Source organism: Bubalus kerabau, chromosome 13 (assembly GCF_029407905.1).
Source record: "Bubalus kerabau isolate K-KA32 ecotype Philippines breed swamp buffalo chromosome 13, PCC_UOA_SB_1v2, whole genome shotgun sequence".
NCBI lineage: Eukaryota > Metazoa > Chordata > Mammalia > Artiodactyla > Bovidae > Bubalus > Bubalus kerabau.
The window spans coordinates 10219624-10239737 of NC_073636.1; the positions used below are offsets into that span (position 1 = coordinate 10219624).

At 39.1% G+C, this 20114-nt stretch overlaps 1 protein-coding gene and 1 non-coding gene across 2 annotated transcripts in view; one reads left to right on the forward strand and one right to left on the reverse strand.

Moving 5' to 3' along the window:
• Positions 1–20114, forward strand: part of LOC129625309 (ADP-ribose glycohydrolase MACROD2-like) — a 221215-nt gene that overhangs the window by 123315 nt on the left and 77786 nt on the right. The window contains exons 7-8 of the mRNA XM_055543450.1: positions 5529–5603; positions 5861–5953. Coding sequence (XP_055399425.1) covers positions 5529–5603; positions 5861–5953 — 168 coding nt within the window. The remainder of the gene's footprint in view (positions 1–5528; positions 5604–5860; positions 5954–20114) is intronic.
• Positions 10308–10380, reverse strand: TRNAG-CCC (transfer RNA glycine (anticodon CCC)). Its single transcript has one exon. It is a non-coding gene; the product is annotated as a tRNA-Gly (tRNA).

Below are 20114 nucleotides of genomic sequence, written 5' to 3' on the forward strand. Positions count from 1 at the left end.
GGGAGCTCAGTTCAGTGCTCTATGGTGACCTAAAGGGGTGGATGGGGGGAGGCGGTGGGAGGGAGGTCCAGGGTGAGGGAAAAGAGAAAAATATGCATACATATAGCTGAGTCACTTTGTTGTATAGCAGAAGGTAATGCAATGTTGTAAAGCAACTATGGTGCTGGTGGTTTAGTCGCTAAGCCGTGTCCAACTCTTGCGACCCCATGGACTGTAGCCCTCCAGGTTCCTCTGTCCATGGGATTCTCCAGGCAAGAATACTGGAGTGGGTTGCCATTTCCTTCTCCAGGGGATCTTCCCGACCCAAGAATCGAACCCAGATCTCCTGCATTGCAGGCAGATTCTTTACTAACTGAACTACAAGGGAAGTTCCCCAAAGCAACTATACCTGCCCCCTGAAAAAAAAAAAGAATGAGACAAGTTAAGGGGCAGGAGAGAGAAATAATTCAAAAAGCTTTGCAATGGCCTCTTATCCTCCAAGTGAGTTAACAGTCCTTACTGGTTGCAGAGAAAATCCCTAGTACACATCACAGCCTTAGGCTGCCACCCCAGGTGGTCCCACCCCATCAGCAGTGCCCAGTCCTTGGTGAATTGCCATCTTACTATTCCTGATGGACTTCCTCTGAAAATGTATGGAGTGGAGTACTGGGAGTGGAGACACCCTGCAGTAAAGTGGCTGCTTCTACTCTCTGAATGGTCTGCTCGTCCCCGCCACTGCACAAAGGCAGATCACAGATAATGAGTTAAGTTTCCAGCAAAGACTAGGAGTTATGATGATCAGTTCCCCATCAACAGTGACAGGGATGGTTGTTGTTCGGTCATTAAGTCATGTCCCACTCTACAACCCCATGGTCTGCAGAACACCAGGCTTCTCTGTCCTTCACCATCTCCTGGAGTTTGTCAAACTCATGTGCATTGAGTCAGTGATGCTAACATCTCAGCCTCGGCCATCCCCTTCTCCTCCTGCCTTTGCTCTTTCCCAGCATCAAGGTCTTTTCTAGTGAGTTGGCTCTTCACATCAGGTGGCCAAAGTATTGGAGCTTCAGCTTCAGCATCAGTCCTTCCAATGAATATTCAGGGTTGATTTCCTTTAGGATTGACTGGTTTGATCTCCTTGCAGTCCAAGGGACTCTAATTCAAAAGCATCAGTTCTTCAGCACTCAGCCTTCTTTATGGTCCACCTCTCACATCCATACATGACTACTGGAAAAACCGTAGCTTGGACTATATAGACTTTTGTCAGCAACGTGATGTCTTTGTTTTTTACTGTGCTGTGGAGGTTTGTGACAGCTTTTCTTCCAAGGAGATAGCATTTTAATTTCATGGCTGCAGTCACCACCAGCAGTGATTTTGGAGCCTAAGAAAATAAAATCTGTCACTGTTTCTGCTTTATCCCATCTATGTGCCTTGAAGTGATGGGACCAGATGCCATGATCTTTGTTTTTTGAATGTTGAGTTTTAAGTCAGCTTTTCACTCTCCTCTTTCACCCTCACAAGAGACTCTTTAGTCCCTCTTCCTTTCTGCCATTAGAGTGGTATCGTGTGCATTTCTGAGGTTTTTAATATTTCTCCTGGCTGTGTTGATTCCACAAGGCTGTGATCCCTGAAAGGGGTTAGAGAATGAGGCTCACTCAAAACAGTGAAGTTTCCCTTGACATCATCCTCCCAGTAGACAAATGTCAGGGATGACTAGAAACTTTACCAGGAGACATGGCCTCATATGATGCCAAAGATAGAATCTAAGGTATTAGTATCTGTTGCTGTAGTTTAGTCGCTAAGTCATGTCTCACTCTTTTGTTACCCCACGGACTGTAGGCCACCAGACTTCTCTGTCCATGGGATTTCCCAGGCAAGAATACTGGACTGAGTGGCCCTTTCCTTCTCCAGGGGATCTTCCCAACCCAGGGATCAAACCTGCCTCTTCTGTATTGGTAGGTGTATTCTTTACCACTGAGCCACCAGGGAAGCCCGAGATAGTATCTAGGGGATTTTTGGGGGGTGTGGGGAGCGTTTTTTCCCTAAAGATAATGAAATGGAAGCCCAAAGAGATGGTGATTTGCCTAAAACATTCAATTCTTCCTCCAAAATTCTTTGCAATAAATACAGCGCATGTAGTGCTTAGCCTTAGTGCTTTGTTGCTAATGGAAGTAAGTTACAGTCCCTAATTACTATTTACTGACATTGATGAGGACTACAATGGAGGACCAATTAATTAAACATTTATTGATCACTCTTTATTAGTAGGTGTTAGGTAGAGAAGCTTCCCAGGTGCAATGGTAAAGAATCTGCCTGCCAATGCAGGTGGAGATAAGAAACATGGGTTTGATCCCTGGGTCAGGAAGATCCCTTGGAGGAATAAACAGCAACCCACTCCAGTTTTCTTGCTGGAAAATACCAGGGACAGAGGAGCCTGGTGGGCTATAGTCCGTAGGGTTGCAAAGAGTTAAACACAACTGAGCAACTTAGCACGTGCACACACTAGGCAGAGAAATACGAATAAAACAATGTGCAACATCACAGTGCTTACAACCTGATGAGGGAAACGGACACAGATACAGCTATATTATAGTGTGATGAGAATGATAAATAGGTGAATAAATAGCATAAATAAATAGGCAAAGGAACTCAATGTGCAAAGATGTGATCACTTTGTATGGTACCCAGAGGTGAAAAGGATGGAAATGATTTTGGGGGGTAAAGATTCTGCATGGCTTTCTGCCCCATATAAAGACTTTTGGGGACTTCCCTGGTGGTCCAGAGGCTAAGATTCCATGCTTCCCAGGTGGCACTAGTGCTTAACAACCCGCTTGCCAGTGCAGAAGACATAAAAGATGCAGGTTCGATCCCTGGGTCAGGAAGATCCCCTGGAGGAGGAAATAGCAACCTACTCCACTATTCTTGCCTGAAGAATCCCATGAATAGAGGAGCGAGGGTAACAGTTCACAGCGTTGCAAAGAGTTAGATGCAGCTAAAAAGCAAGAGGGTTCCAGAAAAATATCTATTTCTGCTTTATTGACTATGCCAAAGCCTTTGACTGTGTGGATCACAATAAACTGTGGGAAATTCTTCAAGAGATGGGAATACCAGACCACCTGACCTGCCACTTGAGAAATCTATATGGAGGTCAGGGAGCAACAGTTAGAACTGGACATGGAACAACAGACTGCTTCCAAATAGGAAAAGAAGTACATCAAGGCTGTATATTGTCACCCTGCTTATTTAACTTATATGCAAAGTACATCATGAGAAACGCTGGACTGGAAGAAACACAAGCTGGAATCAAGATTGCTGTGAGAAATATCAATAACCTCAGATATGCAGATGACACCACCCTTATGGCAGAAAGTGAAGACGAACTAAAGAGCCTCTTGATGAAAGTGAAAGAGGAGAGTGAAAAAGTTGGCTTAAAGCTCAACATTCAGAAAACGAAGATCATGGCATCTGGTCCTGTCACTTCATGGGAAGTAGATGGGGAAACAGTGGAAACAGTGTCAGACTTTATTTTTTTGGGCTCCAGAATCACTGCAGATGGTGAATGCAGCTATGAAATTAAAAGATGCTTACTCCTTGGAAGGAAAGTTATGACCAACCTAGATAGCATATTCAAAAGCAGAGACATTAGTTTGCCAACAAAGGCCTGTCTAGTCAAGGCTATGGTTTTTCCAGTGGTCATGTATGGAGAGTTGGACTGTGAAGAAGGCTGAGCTCTGAAGAATTGATGGTTTTGAACTGTGGTGTTGGAGAAGACTCTTGAGAGTCCCTTGGACTATAAGGAGATCCAACCAGTCCATTCTGAAGGAGATCAGCCGTGGGATTTCTTTGGAAGGAATGATGCTAAAGCTGAAACTCCAGTACTTTGGCCACCTCATGCGAAGAGTTGACTCATTGGAAAAGACTCATGCTGGGAGAGATTGGGGGCAGGAGGAGAAGGGTACGACAGAGGATGAGATGGCTGGATGGCATCACCAACTTGATGGATGTGAGTCTGAATGAACTCCAGGAGTTGGTGATGGACAGGGAGGCCTGGCGTGCTGCAATTCATGGGGTCACAAAGAGTCGGACATGACTGAGCGACTGAACTGAACTGAACTGAACTGAAAGTGACTTAGCACACAGCACACTGGTGATCCAGGGTTTAAGACTCTATGTCTTCAATACAAGAGGCATGGGTTTGATCCCTGGTTGGGGATCTAAGATCCCACATGCTGTGTGGTGTAGCTGAAAGAAAAAAGACTTTTGTATCATGATATAGTCCAATTAGACGTAGGATAATTGGAATTCTCATACATTTCTGGTGAGACTATAAAATGGAACAAACTCTTCAGAACACCATTTTTCAGGAGTTAGTCAAGCTAAACATATGTGTTGCCTGTTACTTAACCATTTCACTCCTGGGTTTATACCCAAGTGATATGAATACATATGTCCCTCAAAAGACATATACAAAAATGTTTTTAATAGTGTTATTCATTTAGCCCCAAACTGAAACATATTCATACAATGGAATAATATACATCAGTGATAAATAATAGACCATTGATACATGCAGTGGCAAGGATTAATCTTATAGAAAACATAAAGTAAAATACAAAAGAGCACACACCGTATATTCTGTTTAGTTGAGCTGGGCACATACTCTTGTCTCATAGGAGCCACTGCAAGTCACGTGGTCTCAGGCAGGGAAAGAAGATCTTTTCACAGAAGCAGAGACAACTTGGAAAAACGATGCATCTCGTTTAGGGACGTACGCAGGCTAAGAGCCCAAGAACCTCTGCTTCAGCTTTGTACCTGTAACCTCTAGCCTGGAATTTTTTTTAATGTAACAATAATATCCTTAGCATAAAATTTTAATAAATGATGCAAAATGGACAAATTTCATTTTCTTCTCTTAGCCCTTAAATGTTTTAAACTCCACAGGGGAGAGGAGCAGAACCCAAAAGGGTAGAGGAGAAAATGCTTTCCTAATCAACCTTGGAGTAATCAAGAGTTGGCTGAATTCCCTCCTGACCTTTGCTGTATTTAGTAGGTGTTTTATGAGAATGGTTGAGCTATTAGGTGACCCCTATCCCTGTGTGCTCAGATTACTTAAGGTTTTTTATGCTCTGCTGATAGAAGAATAAAAATACAAGTACTATTTTAATTTCCTAGGAATCCTCAATACAGAAAGATCTATATAATAAAGAGAAATTGAATATAATTAACCCATGCAGTCCAGAACTTCTTCAACATTTCGACTTCCAGTTTGTATCCATTGATGTTCAGTGTATTGATAAGCTAGATACTAATTACACCAATCAGTTCAAAGAAAAGCTTTTTGCCTACATTATCTGGATATTTCTCATTAACTAATCAATATAAATTTGATAATTTACAAAATGAGATATTCACCTTCGGCTTTGGTTTAGAACCGTTCTCTACCTCTCCAGGCATGATCAAAGCATGGTTTCTGAATTGATTGTCTTTTCAAACCAGGGATAAAGCTATGGCCATCCATATCATATTTATTTTTCAATCACTGTACTTAACAGGGCAAGAGAATGATTCAACGAAGAAAGAAGTAAAACTTGAGGCAGAGTCCCAGAGTTCATACATGGAAACAGAAGGTATTGGACCCAGAATATATTGTTGTCTGAGGATACGGTGACATTGTTGTGACGTCTGTATATGCTGGTGTGTGTGAGCAGGGTGTGCGTGTGCTTTTAGGCAGTGATTCCTGGAGAGTGGCTCTCGTGGTCTCCTTAGGTGACCGTTGAAACTTGGAGGGGAAAAAATAACTTTAACTTTCTGAGCTTTAGTCACTGTTTTCTCGCAGATTCCAACTACAACATCTCTGAGCTTCCTTTTGTCTCATTCTATTTAGAGCTTTCATCAAACCAAGAAGATGCCATGATGGTGGAGCAACCAGAAGTGACCCCACTAACAGACGACCAAGAAGAAAACGAAGTTGAAAAAGGTAGGACTGCCCTTAAATTACCCCATCAAGAGTAGGGGGTTTCTTTGGATTCCTGCCTAGAATCCCACCATCAGCATTATCCTCGTTCAATTGCAGACTGTCAAGGGGCAACATGAATATTTCTTTAATTCTGAACTTACTTTTGAAAGTAAAATAAAATCCAGAAGTAGTGAAAGAAGATACTTGTAACAGTTTTTCATTCTTTCAAGGAGTATGAGGATGTTTTTATTATTAATTTAGATTCATTTTTTACATTATGGTCTTGAGAAAACCTCTAAGAAACATATTATGAACTAGATGGGTGAAAGTCTTAGAAAATCTGAAATGGCTTTAAAACAACTAAAGTAACCATTTTGTATTGATTTCATTCTGTCATCCTTCATATGGTAGTGATTAAGGAAGCAATTTGTATAAAATGCATGCATTGTATGAACCTTCTAAATTATAAGTTCGTCCACTAATATTAGGATACAATAATATTGAGTACTGGTAAAAAAAAAAATAAGTGAGCATTATAATGATTTCAGAGAACATTAGAGGAATGGTCACATTGTAAATTTTAATGTAGCATTTGGGGCAAGAAGCCAATATATTAAAAGTGGACATTAAAAAATATCTTTAAATTTATCAAAGAAATTTATTAAAGAACTTAAAGAATTTAAAAGGAGCTAAGAATGGGAAGTAAAAAATGAAATAGTTTTGTCTCCTATACTGTATCATAAATCATACCATTCTTAAATATGTGTTTGCAAGGTAGTTACAGAGTAATAACTTGACAGGCCTTGTTTATAGAACACAGTGATCAATTTTGTTTCCAAATGAAAATGCAGACATGATCTCAATTGTAAAATCAGGTCAATAGTAAGTACAGCTTCCAAATTACAAACTCTTTTTTGGCAGCAGCATTGACACAGTTTAATTACCAAGTCATGTGAGTGATTTTGAGACTTTTTTTTTTAAATCCACTGCATTTAGAGCACAATATTCTTCTATGTATTTTGTCTAATGACCTTTTCTCTGATAGCAAATCCTAGTTCAGACTCATGACACCATGTTTCTGGCAGGTCAAATAAATTTTGGAGAATTTATGTCTGACAATGATAATAGAAAATTGATACAACCCTCACTTGAAATACAGATACACGGCCTTGCTCCTTTTGTTACTGTACACAAGTCCATGTGCCCAATTCACAGTGAGGCCAAACAAATGGAAATGTCAGCGTTCTGAGCAAACAAAGGTTTATTGCAGGAACATAGAAGGAGAACAGGTGGCTTATGCTCACAAAATCCCAAACTCCCTGAAAAGTTTCAGCAAAGCATTTTCAAAGGCCAGGTAAGGGAGAGGAATCCAAGAGTGTGAAATCTGTCTACAGCAGAAATTATTTACTTTTTATGCTGCACCTCAAGACATGCGAATGAGGAACATCAAACAACTGGTTCATTGTCCTTTTTTTCACTTGGCCTACAAGGGAAAAGTCCGTGCTCAACACACGTTGACTTGTCACCCTTCTCCCAGTGGTTTCTCCAGCACATGGTGTTCCTACTGAAGAGCTCAGTTCTCTCCCGTAGGGATCAATGCCAATCCTCTTCTCCAATGGCACATGAGGAAGAAGTGAGATCAAATTCTACTACTTGCTTGTTTCAACTGTGAAGTTGAATTTCTTTGTTAAGGGACTGCTCTGGTGGTCTTTCAACTTAAAAAATCATTCACATCCTATAAGTTGAGAGTTACAGTTTACTCAATGGGAATTTTCAGGACTTCAAGCCTAGGAGACAGTACCTTAGATAACTACTCCAAAGAGGCAAAGTGGGTAGCCAGCTTATATAGAAGTTTTGCAATAAAGGGCAGGCAGTCTGAACATCAAAAGATTATTGTTAATTAAAGGAAAACCAGATATCTCAAGTTAAGGAATTTAGCACTTTTCTATGTATGATAAGATACAGGAGTCTGGGCTCACCAAAATCATTCCTTTGATACACACCTCCCCTGTCCAGGGCCAGTATCCTGTATTTTCACATCCCAAGTTTCCTCAGGGCTCACTGTGGGGAGTGACTGCAAGGAGTGGCTGCTAGATAGCAGGTATTCTTTTCTTTCTTGAGTTCTGTCAGGGCTCACCAGCTCACTGTTGGCAGTGGCTGAAGTTCCTGATGACCGTGACATCCTTTGTTTACTGATATGACAGGAAATACTCCATTCCTCAGTCCAGTGGTTAAGAGTCCATGCTCCCACTGCAGAGGCCATGGATTCCATCCCTAGTTGTAGAATCAAGACCCTGCCCCCACAAAAAAAAAAAAAATATATATATATATATATATATATATATATATATATATATATATAAAACTTCTTTGTTACATGTTCTGCCTTGAATTTGTTCTTGTTCAGTTGCTAACTTATGTCTGACTCTTTGGACCCATGAACTGCAGCACACCAGGCTTCCCTGTCCTTCACTATCTCCCTGCATTTGTTCAAACTTATGTCCATTGAGTCAATGATGCCATCCAACCATCTCATCCTCTGTCTCCCCCTTCACCTCTTGCCCTCAATCTCCCCCAACATCAGGGTCTTTTCCAATGAGTAGGCTCTTCAGATCAGATGGCCAAAGTACTGGAGCTTCGCTTCAACATGAGTCCTTTCAATGAATATTCAGGGTTGATTTCCCTAAGGATGGACTGGTTTGATCTCCTTGCAGTCTAAGGGACTCTCAAGAGCCTTCTCCAGCACCACATTTCAAAAGCATCAATTCTTCGGTGCTCAGCCTTCTTTATGGTCCAACTCTCACATCTGTACATGACAATATACAGTGAGATGTGTACTGGAAAAACCATACCTTGGACTGTATGGAGGTTTGTTGGCAAAGTGATGTCTCTCCTTTTTAATATGCTGTCTACATTTGTCATAGCTTTCCTTCCAAGGAGCAAGTGTCTTTTAATTTCATGGCTTCAGTCACCATCTGCAGTGATTTTGGAGTCCAAGAAAAGAAAATCTGTCACTGTTTCCACTGTTTCCCCATCTATTTGCCATAAAGTGATGGGACCAGATGCCATGATCTTTGTTTTTTGAATGTTCAGTTTTAAACCAGCTTTTTCACTCTTCTCTTTCACCTTCATCAAGAGCTTGCCTTCTGCCATTAAAGTGGTATCATCTGCATGTCTGAGGTTGTTAATATTTCTCCTGGCAATCTTGATTCCAGCTTGTGAGTCATCCAGCCCAGTGCTTCGCATGATATACTCTGCATGTAAGTTAAATAAACAGAGTGACAATATACAGCCTTGATGTACTCCTTTCCCAATTTGGAACCAGTCTGTTGTTCCATGTCAGGTTCTGACTGTTGCTTCCTGACCTGCATACAGGTTTCTTACGAAACAGATAAGGTGGTGTGGTATATTTTTGTTTAAATTTGAAATAACTTAAAATTAATCACCTCTATCATCTTATTCCTTGCTTCAAAGTAAGAGATGAAAGCTATTCTGTTGCCTATAAGGAAAATAAAGGATGGAAAAGGAAGTGATAAGGATTGGGACATAGATTTGGGGTGTGATGCAGTCCATGGGGTCACTAAGAGTCGGACATGACTGGGTGACTTCATTTTCACTTTTCACTTTCATGCATTGGAGAAGGAAACGGCAACCCGCTCCATTGTTCTTGCCTGGAGAATCCCAGGGACGGGGGAGCCTGGTGGGCTGCTGTCTATGGGGTCGCACAGAGTCAGACACGACTGCAGCGACTTAGCAGCAGCAGCAGCAGCCTTGGTCCTGCCCCCACCAACAAGCTGGATGAACCTGGGGCAAGTGATTTAAACTTTCAGGGCCTTAGTCTCCTCATCTGTAGGAGGGTGATAAAGTACCCGTCACGTGTGGTTGTGATGAAACTTTAATGAGTTAGCACCTGCAAAGCAATTCCAACAATACCTGACACACAGAAAGCATACCTTAAGTGTTTAATATTTATCATAATTGGATACATTGATGACAAAGTCAACAGAATCCGCATGTGGAGTTCCTCAAGTCCATCTGTATTTTGAAGCTGTAAAAATTTCACATAGTCCACATTATCCTTCAAGGGCAAATTGTTCTGCCCATTTCATTCTAAGTGCCATCTACTACAGGCTATTTTGGTATATGTGTTTAATCCATAAAGATAGAACAAGATAGAACAATTAATGAAAGGTAAGGAGACATTTCTCTGTATTCAGAATTTTATGTTTTGTCAAAACCTCAATCTTCTGTTTGAGAAATGCTGATTCAGCCATAATTTCTATTTTTGTTCTGGGTTTTAAAAAAAAATATTTATTTATTTGGCTGTGCCAAGTCTTAGTTGCAGCAAGTGGGGCCTTTTAGTTGTGGGATCTAGTTCCCTGACCAGGGATTGAACCTGGACCCCCTACATTGGGAGCACAGAGTCTTAGCCACTGGACCACCAGGGAGGTCCCTAATTTCTATTTTTTGAAAGAAGATGGCATTAATTAATGGTAGAGCCAGAGATTAAAAGTAGCAAATAAATTCAAAGTTGTAGAATGTTCTTTAGCTTTCTTTTGTTTCATATAGTTACCATAGAGTCTTATTTGAAAACATTTTGAGAGTATAGCTTGGAATTTTGTGTATATTCATAATGTCTCTAATGGAAGTTGCACATATGCATTAAGAACCTCTCTAATCAGCAAAAAAAAAAGAATATTCTGTTAAATTTCTAGGGGAATTGTTTACAGCCTTAGAAATATTGTTTCTCTTTTGAGAATCTTTCGAAGGAAACAGAAAATAGTTTGAAAGTGGTTCCTTTCAAAACATTCCAGACTAGAAAAAATGTATCTAGAGCCTTTACTCTCATTTTGCGGCATTCTGTAAGATTAGAAAATATACTTAATCTTTAGGATATATCTTTGATGGCTCCCAGGTGTATGAGCACAGATGTTGTAATGTTGTTTTGAAGTTAGCTCTACCAAAATATGGGTTTTAAAGAGAAGTGAAAATATTCAGCAGAAGTTCATGCTGATAAAATCGCACAATAGCACAATGGACATGCCCCTAGGAGACCTGAAATACAAAAATTTCAACAGGCATAAAGTGAGGTTTCACATATGGCAGCTTTTCTCATATAGCCACATTGCCTCTTCCTAAATGAGTCCAGTTTTATTCTTCCTCAGCAGGATCTGTGCACATTTGAAATCCAGTAAAATAGCATCATTTAGGTTAATAACCAAATAAGATAGTAACCCTATAGATCTCCTCTCAAAAGGATCTCTTGTTTTAGCATAAAATATAAATTTAGCCAGCATTAAAATGTTTTTCTGAATATTTTTATTTCTAGTTGAATTTAGAAATATTTAATATAAAATCTTAACTAGATCAACAGATTATCATTATTTTATCTTATTTTAACTTACATTGCTTTATGAGCATATTGGACTTCCTCTCCAAGTATTATATAGAATGCATGCATCCCAATTATTTTTCTCATATCCATCAGTAATATAATATGGAGTAGTAATCCTTTATTTACTTTGGGGTGATCAAAATGTTGATGGAGATTTAAGGTATATTATGGTCCAAGATCTTCTTAGAAAAAGATGAATATTGACAGGCATGCAAGTGAAATATAAAGCAGCAACAAATGTAAGTTATCACATCCTTCGGCTCATGTCTTGGCCTCTGATGAATAGGACTATGAGACTATATGTGGAGAACCGTGGCTTCTGGCTCGGGTTATGTGGTTGCTGGCAATTCTTTACCTTTTCTAAATCCCAGTTTCTGGGGTAGTAAAATGACATGCATGAACTCATTAATGCAGGGATGACATTCTCCAATTTTGTAAACTATCTCAGAAGGCCAGCTCTGAAGAACCACATTCTTCTTCTTCTTTTTTTTTTTTTTAATGAGATCACAGCTTCCATTTATCTTTAATTTTTGGCTGTGCTGGGTCTGTGTTGTGACGTGTGGACTTTCTCTAGTTGTGGCACTTGGGCTTCTCTAGCTGCAGTGCAAGGGCCTCTCTGCTGCAGAGCACATGCTCTAGAGCGAATGCGCTGAGTAGTTGCAATGCACGTGCTTCTCTAGCTGTGGTACATGGACTTAGTTGCTCTGAGGCATATAGGATCTTAGTTCCCTGACTCAGAATTGAACCCGTGTCCCCTGCATTGGAAGGCAGATTCTTAACCACTAAACTATCAGGAAGTCCTGAAGACCCACATTCTTGATGAAACAAGGGGTGATGAGATGGGAGCCAGTGGTCATCAATATACTGAGGAAGCTAAAACTGTAGGTTTTACTCCGTTTTACTCTATTGCATTCTATTGATAAAAATACAGAGGTGTCCTAGACCAGACGAAAAGATCAGCCATATTAACTTATTTTAGTTCAGGGCTTAACCAATCATTGGACAGCTGGTAATTCCCTGAAGATACTTTAAGTGGGATAAAAAGGGCCACTATCTCAAATTAGGTTGACACACAAACTCTTTCTTAGTTCACCTGAGAAATTTTTCTTGGAGTTCTCTGGCCACTGTTTCATCTTTCAGTGAACACACAGTAAACCACTTTCTCTTCTGCTCCTACCAATCAAGCTCCTTAGGGTTTTATTTTGTCTGCAGAATACCGCTACACAGCCGTTGGTGTTTTCCGTTATTGATGGGATTCTTACATCACTGATGGAGCCCTTTCCCCTCTTCTTGAAAATCAGCCTGCACACCAGCAATGAAGCAACACATAAACACACAATGCCTGTGACATTCAAGCGTTCATATTCCAGTCTGTGCTTTCCTACAGAGAATCATGCTTCAGGCACATTTTTGCTTCATGCCCAATATTCTATGAAATTTCATCTTGATTAACTTACTGGAATTTAATGTTTTCTGAAGGTCTTTGTATCTTTTCAAATGAAGTCAACTTTAGTAATGCTGCTTATTTCACACTGGCAGTACTATGATTTCATTTTCAAGGGCAGTTTCATTTTCAAATGGTTTCTTTTGTTACCAGTCTTATTTCCTAACCTTGTTTTGTAGCTAGAATTTGTCAACCAAAATTTTATTTTAGAATCTAAGATAAATGATAATGCTGGTGCCTGTGAAGCTGCGTGCTTCAGATTGGAATTTGAACTAGGACTCAAACCCAAGCAAAACCCTAACTGGGACTTGAACCCACAGTCTTTTAATTAGAATCACTGTGATTCTAGTGCCCAGACTTACTGAGACTCATGTTTTCTGTGTCATCACAGAAGGACTTCAAAGACAGGCAAAGTGATTCATAAGAAGTAAATGTGCTAATATAGGATGTTTGTGAACGGTGCAAGTAGGCAGGTGAGGAAGCTCTGCTTGGAGGATTAAATGAGCTACCATTTTATAATTAAGGGAAAATCAAAGTGAAAGTTGCTCAGTTGTGTCCAACTCTGCGATCCCATGGACTGTAGCCTGCCCCATTCTTCTGTCCATGGAATTCTCTCCAAGTAAGAATACTGGAGTGGGTAGCCGTTCCCTTCTCCAGGGGAACTTCCCAACCCAGGGATCGAACCCAGGTCTTCCACGTTGCAGGAGGATTTTTACCATCTGAGCCACCAGGGAAGTCCACAAGGTAAAGTGGGAGAAGGAAAAAGTCCACCTCAAATAGAAGTGAGACTTAGCTCAATAGCTCCTCCTTCGTATCAGGGCAGGAGAGTGTCTGATCCTATGAGGTCAGACTGGGATTTGTAGCACTTACATCAGTAGAAGAATGGTAACATTTTCTTTCACCTAATGGCCTGGGGCACATCTTGTGCTTTTATTTATGGCTTTATAGTTAAGTAGTCCTGCTTTATTCTACAGTGTTCAGGTAGATTTCTTGAGCAATCATGTACATACAGTGGTCTCCCAAAGTTTCCTAGATTTCCCTTTTTGTCTATAGTCCCCTACTGGAACTTCTACAGCTGCCTGTATAACTATCCTATTCTATGCCTATCACCTATTCAGCTTTTCTGAATTTTTTTTAAGTATTTAATGAAATTTCTTATATTGGTAAAGTATACTGAATATAAAATTTTTTTAATTTAAGTAAAGTATTTAAGGCTTCTACATAGCTCTGTGTATGTGACATATACATATAGAATCAGTTCATGCAAATTCCACTATATAAGTAAAGATACAATGTTTTATTCACATTTTACATTTAAAATAATTTTTAGAGTGCAAATTTTCTTCAGGCTTATCCCTCAAACAAAAGTATAACCTATAATTTTGAAGTAGAAACAAAAAATATATTCACTGCTACAATAATAATTTTGGTTCCATAATGTAGTAGGTGTATATATGTGTGTAAATTTAGATTATACACATGGAAACCTCATTTGTAGCTTCTCAAGAAGAAAGTATATATTAGGCCAAGTCCCCCAGCTTGCTATGATCATCTTGTCTTTTAAGAGTTATAAAAAGTTGCCCTAAACCTCCATTTTACATGTCAGAGAGGAGGAACCACAAACCTAAGTGTATGTTAGGCTCAAGTGAACGTGAGTAGTGGTAGTGTCAGTTGCACAGTTGTGTCCAGGTCTTTGCGACCCCGTGGACTGTAGCCCACCAGGCTCCTCTGTCCATGGGATTCTCCAGGCAAGAATACTGGAGTGGGTTGCCATGCCCTCCTCCAGGGGATCTTCCCACCCCAGAGAGCAAACCCAGGTCTCCTGCATTGCAGGCAGATTCTTTACCATCTGAGCTACATGGAAGCCCAAGCGAACATTAGGATTGAAATTTATAATTATATAAATCTTAGGATCAAAAATTATAATTCTTACTCTATCCCTATCTGGGGAGTTTTGAGAGAACTTCTTTTCTACTAACTCTCTAACATCCAGATTGTTTCTGGATCCCCTCTTTCTTCTTAACTTTGTATCAAGCCTAGGTTGTCTGGTTTTCCTTGTGGCTTATCAAAGTAATTTGCAAAGATAAAAAAGATCTCTTCCTTAAGTGGAATTCTTTATCAAGGTGTTGAACTTTAGCATCACTCCTTCCAAAGAACACCCAGGACTGATCTCTTTTTTATTTCTCTCTGTTGCATTGGAGTTCTGTAACTCTCAGTGCATAAATTACCTTAATTCTTTTTTTTTTTCCTTTTCCAAAACAACTTTTTATTGAAATACAGTTGATTTATAATGTTGTATTAGTTTCAGGTATACAGCAAAGTGATTCAGATATGTGTGTGTGTGTGCATGTAAATATTCTTTCAGATTCTTTTCCATTATAGGTTATTATAAGATATTGAATATAGATATATATATATATATACACACACACAGTAGGACCTTGTTTATCTATGTTATATATAGTCGTATGGATCTGTTAATCCCAGACTCCTAATTTATCCCTCCTCCCTCTTTCCCCTTAGGTAACCATAAGCTTGTTTTCTGTGTCTGTGAGTCTCTTTCTGTTTTGTAAGTAAGTTCATCTGTATCATGTTTTATATTCCATGTGTTCAGTTCAGTTCAGTCACTCAGTCGTGTCTTTGCGACTTCATGAACTGCAACATGCCAGGCCTCCCTGTCCATCACCAACTCCCAGAGTTCACCCAAACTCATGTCCATCGAGTCGGTGATGCCATCCAGCCATCTCATCCTCTGTCGTCCCCTTCTCCTCCTGCCCCCAATCCCTCCCAGCATCAGAGTCCTTTCCAATGAGTCAACGCTTCGCATGAGGTGGCCAAAGTACTGAGTTTCAGCTTCAGCATCATTCCTTGCAAAGAACACCCAGGACTGATCTCCTTTAGAATGGACTGGTTGGATCTCTTTGCTCTCCAAGGGACTCTCAAGAGTCTTCTCCAACACCACAGTTCAAAAGTATCAATTCTTCGGTGCTCAGCTTTCTTCACAGTCCAACTTTCACATCCATACATGACCACTGAAAAAACCATAGCCTTGACTAGACGGACCTTTGTTGGCAAAATAATGTCTCTGCTTTTGAATATGCTATCTAGGTTGGTCATAACTTTCTTTCCAAGGAGTAAGCGTCTTTTAATTTCATGGCTGCAGTCACCATCTGCAGTGATTTTGGAGCCCCAAAAAATAAAGTCTGACACTGTGTTAGTGATGCCGTTTGGTATTTCTCTTTCTCTATCTGACTTACTTCACATGATAACCTCTAGATCCATCCATTTGGCTGCAAATGGCATTAATTCATTCTTTTTGTGGCTGAGTAGTATTCTACTGTATATATGTACCATATCTTCTTATCCATTCACCTGCCAATAAACATTTAAGTTGCTTCCATGTCTTGGCTATTGTAAATAGTGCTGCCATGAATATCGGGGTGCATGTATGTTTCTGAGTTATATGAAACATCTTTTCCAGGTATGTGCTCAGGAGTGGGATTGCTGAATCACATAATAAACTCTATTTTTGGTTTTTGAAGGAATCTCTATTATTCTCCATAGTGGTTGCACAAATTTATATTCTCACCAACAGTGTAGGAGGATTCCTTTTTCTGCACACTCGCTTCAGTATTTATCGTCTGTAGACTTTTTGGTGATGGCCATTCTGACCAGTGTAAGGTGATATCTCATCCTGGTTTTCATTTGCATTTCTCTAATACCTTAGTGATGCTGAGCATCTCTGCATGTGCCTATTGGCCATTTGAATGTCTTCTTTGGAGAAATGTCCATTTAAGTCTGCCCATTTTTGATTGAGTTGTTTGTTTTCTTGATATTGAGCTGTATGAGCTATTTGTCTATTTTGGAAATGAGTTCCTTCTCAGTTTCATTGTTTGCAAATATTTTCCCCTAGTCCATAGGATGTCTTTTCATTTTGTTTATGGTTGCCTTCACTGTGCGAAAGCTTTTAAGTTTAATTAGGTCCCATTTGTTTATTTTTGCTTTTATTTCCATTATGCTGGGAAATGGATCAAAAAAATTATCGCTGCAATTTATGTCAAAGAGGACTCTTCCTATGTTTTGCTCTAGGACGGGGGTCTTCAACCCCCAAGGCTATGGACCAGTACCAGTCTGTGGCCTGTTAGGGACCAGGCCACATGGCAGGAGGTGAGTGGTGGGCAGAACCAAAACCATGCTCCCCCTGCTTCCATCTGTGGAAAAACTGTGTTCCGTGAGACCAGTCCTTGGTGCCAGAAACACTGGGACCTGCTGCTCTGTGAGTTTTATCCAGGCTTGTATTTAGGTATTAAATTCACTTTGAGTTTACTTTTCTATATGGTATTAGAGAGTGTGCTCATTTCATTCTTCTACATTTAACTGTCCGGTTTTCCCAGCACCACTTATTGAAGAGATTGTCTTTTTTCCATTGTATATTCTTGCCTCCTTTGTCATAGATTAATTGAGTGTAAGTGTGTGGGTTTATTTCTGGGCGTTTTCTCTTGTTCCATTGATCTGTGTGTCTGTTTTTGGGCCAGTACCATACTGTTCTGATTACTCTAGCTTTACAGTATAGGCTGAAGTCAGGGAGTCTGATTCCTGCAGCTCTTTTCTTCTTTATCAGTATTTTTTTGGCTCTTCAGGGTCTCTTGTGTTTCCATACAAATTAAAAAAAAATATTTATTCTAGTTCTGTGAAAAATATCATTGATAATTTGATAGGGGTTGTACTGAGTCTGTAGATGACACTGGGTAGTATGGTCACTTTAACAATATGTATTCTTCCAGTCTAGAAACACTGAAGTACCTTCATACTTAACAGATGTAAAGAGTAGTTCTTATTTGCATATACACATAATATTATTTTACATCTATCAATACTATCATTAAATATTCCAAAATTAGCTTCCTCTCAAACAGTGGGTATAATTGTTAACATTTGGTGACACATTGATTAGATCTGCCCTCTTCTCTAAGATATTAAATCATGCTAAATTATAATTTTTATGAAGATAAAATCATGGTATCTCCATAATACACATACAGTCAGGAATACTGAATATATCCATACATATACACACACACACATAATTCAGGAATATTGACATTTTAAAGACTGGTTAATATCATATAGGGCAATAAAATGTATTCTTTCTTATTGACCAAACAGAATGCATTTGCACTGCTATGAACAAGTCTCTTTTTCATTATTATAAGTATTCTAAAAGGTAACTCTACCTGTCAAATAGTCTAGTTGTAAAAAGTCAAAGAGGTAACACCTTATAGAATCAAATAATCTGCAGCTCTCTGCCTGCAAACACTAGACCTTCCAAGACTCTCAGCAGTGTCTCCTTAACTCAGGAAGCCTGCTGGGCTGTGCACTGTGGTCTGGAAAGCCTCTCTAGATGGTCAGCGGGGACAACCACAGGGCTCACCTCATTTCCTTACTCTCAGGCATCACTGACACTGGATTGTAATATTAATTGGTGCTTGTATTTTCTGTGACAATGGAAAAATGTTAGCATACTTTAATTTACCTCATCTCAATAAGTGCCATTATTGCAATATATTTTAACTCTCAGTCTATCTTAACCCCCACAGTACATTATTCTTATTATAATTATCATTGATTTGTACATCACTGTTCATTTAGACTTATCCAATAATTGCCATTTACCTTGTTTATAATTCCTTCCATCATCTTTGACCATCTGGGATCAATATCCTTCCACTTGAAGAATACAGAAAAGCCATTAGATAACAAGACTAACACATGCAGGTCTCATCTATAAATTGAGTGACTGGATAACTAGGGATTATAATAACAGGAATGTGTAAAAATGTTCACTGCCACTTTGTTGTAAAGACCAAAATATTGTCAACCCATTTTTTTAGCATATAACCTTAAAATTAGGTATTAGCTGCTATATCTGCTTTCAAAAATCACAGAAGTTCGGTATCTATTCCCATAAAAGAGCTTTTTATATAACAAATGGCCACCAACTATTATATCATATATATAGGGTGAAATATTTATTGTACCTGGATTTAGACTTAACCACTTGACTCAATCAGATGAAAGAAATTCTGTACCCTATTGATTGTACAAAAGGTATGTCCATTCTGATTTGGATTTCAAACTTGGTGCTACTTTTCTTTCTGTTTTAGAAGGAAACTCAGTTTCTTTTCATTGCTTTTTATATATCAGGTGCCTTCATTTCGGTGCAGTATGTAAAGAACAGGTGGTGTAAGGAGTACTTTGAATGTTAATTATTTCTTTCATTTATTTCACTGTGAGGATTTACCTTTCAATGTGTTTTTATAATCAAGATGGAAACAGTTAGGGAGCTTGCTGCTTGACTGTTTCACTACATTTATTTTATGGCATCTGCTTCAAATATTTGTTTAAAAAAAAAAAAGAAGAAAGGGAGTAAGCATTTTAACAATAGCAAAGGGTTTGAGTTGATGGTATGTTATCACTTTATTTCACTCTGAATCTTCAAAGGAAAGGTTGAGATAAATCAGTCATGTTTCTAACCAAGAAATATCATCTCATAGTTACAGCTTACATTTTTTATATAGAAACATGTCTGTTCATTTTTCAGAAATGTCATAATTTATTAGTCTCAGATTTTAATTGAAAAGAATAGAAAAAAGCGACAAAGAAAGAAGAATGGAAGAGTAAAAACTGGATATTTCGTCTTAAAGATATATTTTAAAGGAGAATGTTTACTTTCCATTCATTATATTTATTTTATTTCTCAAATATACACAACTTTTAATTCTTATGTCCTTCATTTTTCTTATAATATTGAACATAGTTCATAAAATAATATTAAGGATCAAGAGGTGTGAAGTTCATGATATATTAAGACACAGACATGTAATTCCAACAGAAAGGAACACTTTTCAAAATTAATATAGTCATTTCATGCTATTACATTACTTGTTTTTCCCATTAACAAAATATTATAGACAACCTTAATCAGAAAACAAAACTTGCATAAAATGTAGTAATTATACATAATTAGTAGGATAATAATAGACAAGATATTGATAAGCTCATATACGTGTGTATAAGTGAGTGAGAGACAGACAGAGAGAACCAGCAAGCATTGAGGGTGAAGGTGCTATGTTGCTGGCTTGGAGGATGGATGAGGTGGCTCAGTGGTAGAGAATCTGCCTGCCAATGCAGGGGACACAGGAGACACAAGTTCAATCCCTGAGTCAGGAAGATCCCCTGGAGGAGGAAATGGCAACCCACTCCAATATTCTTGCCTGGAAAATCCCATGGACAGAGAAGCCTGGCAGGCAACAGTCAGGCTACCTCTTTGGGGTAGCAAAGAG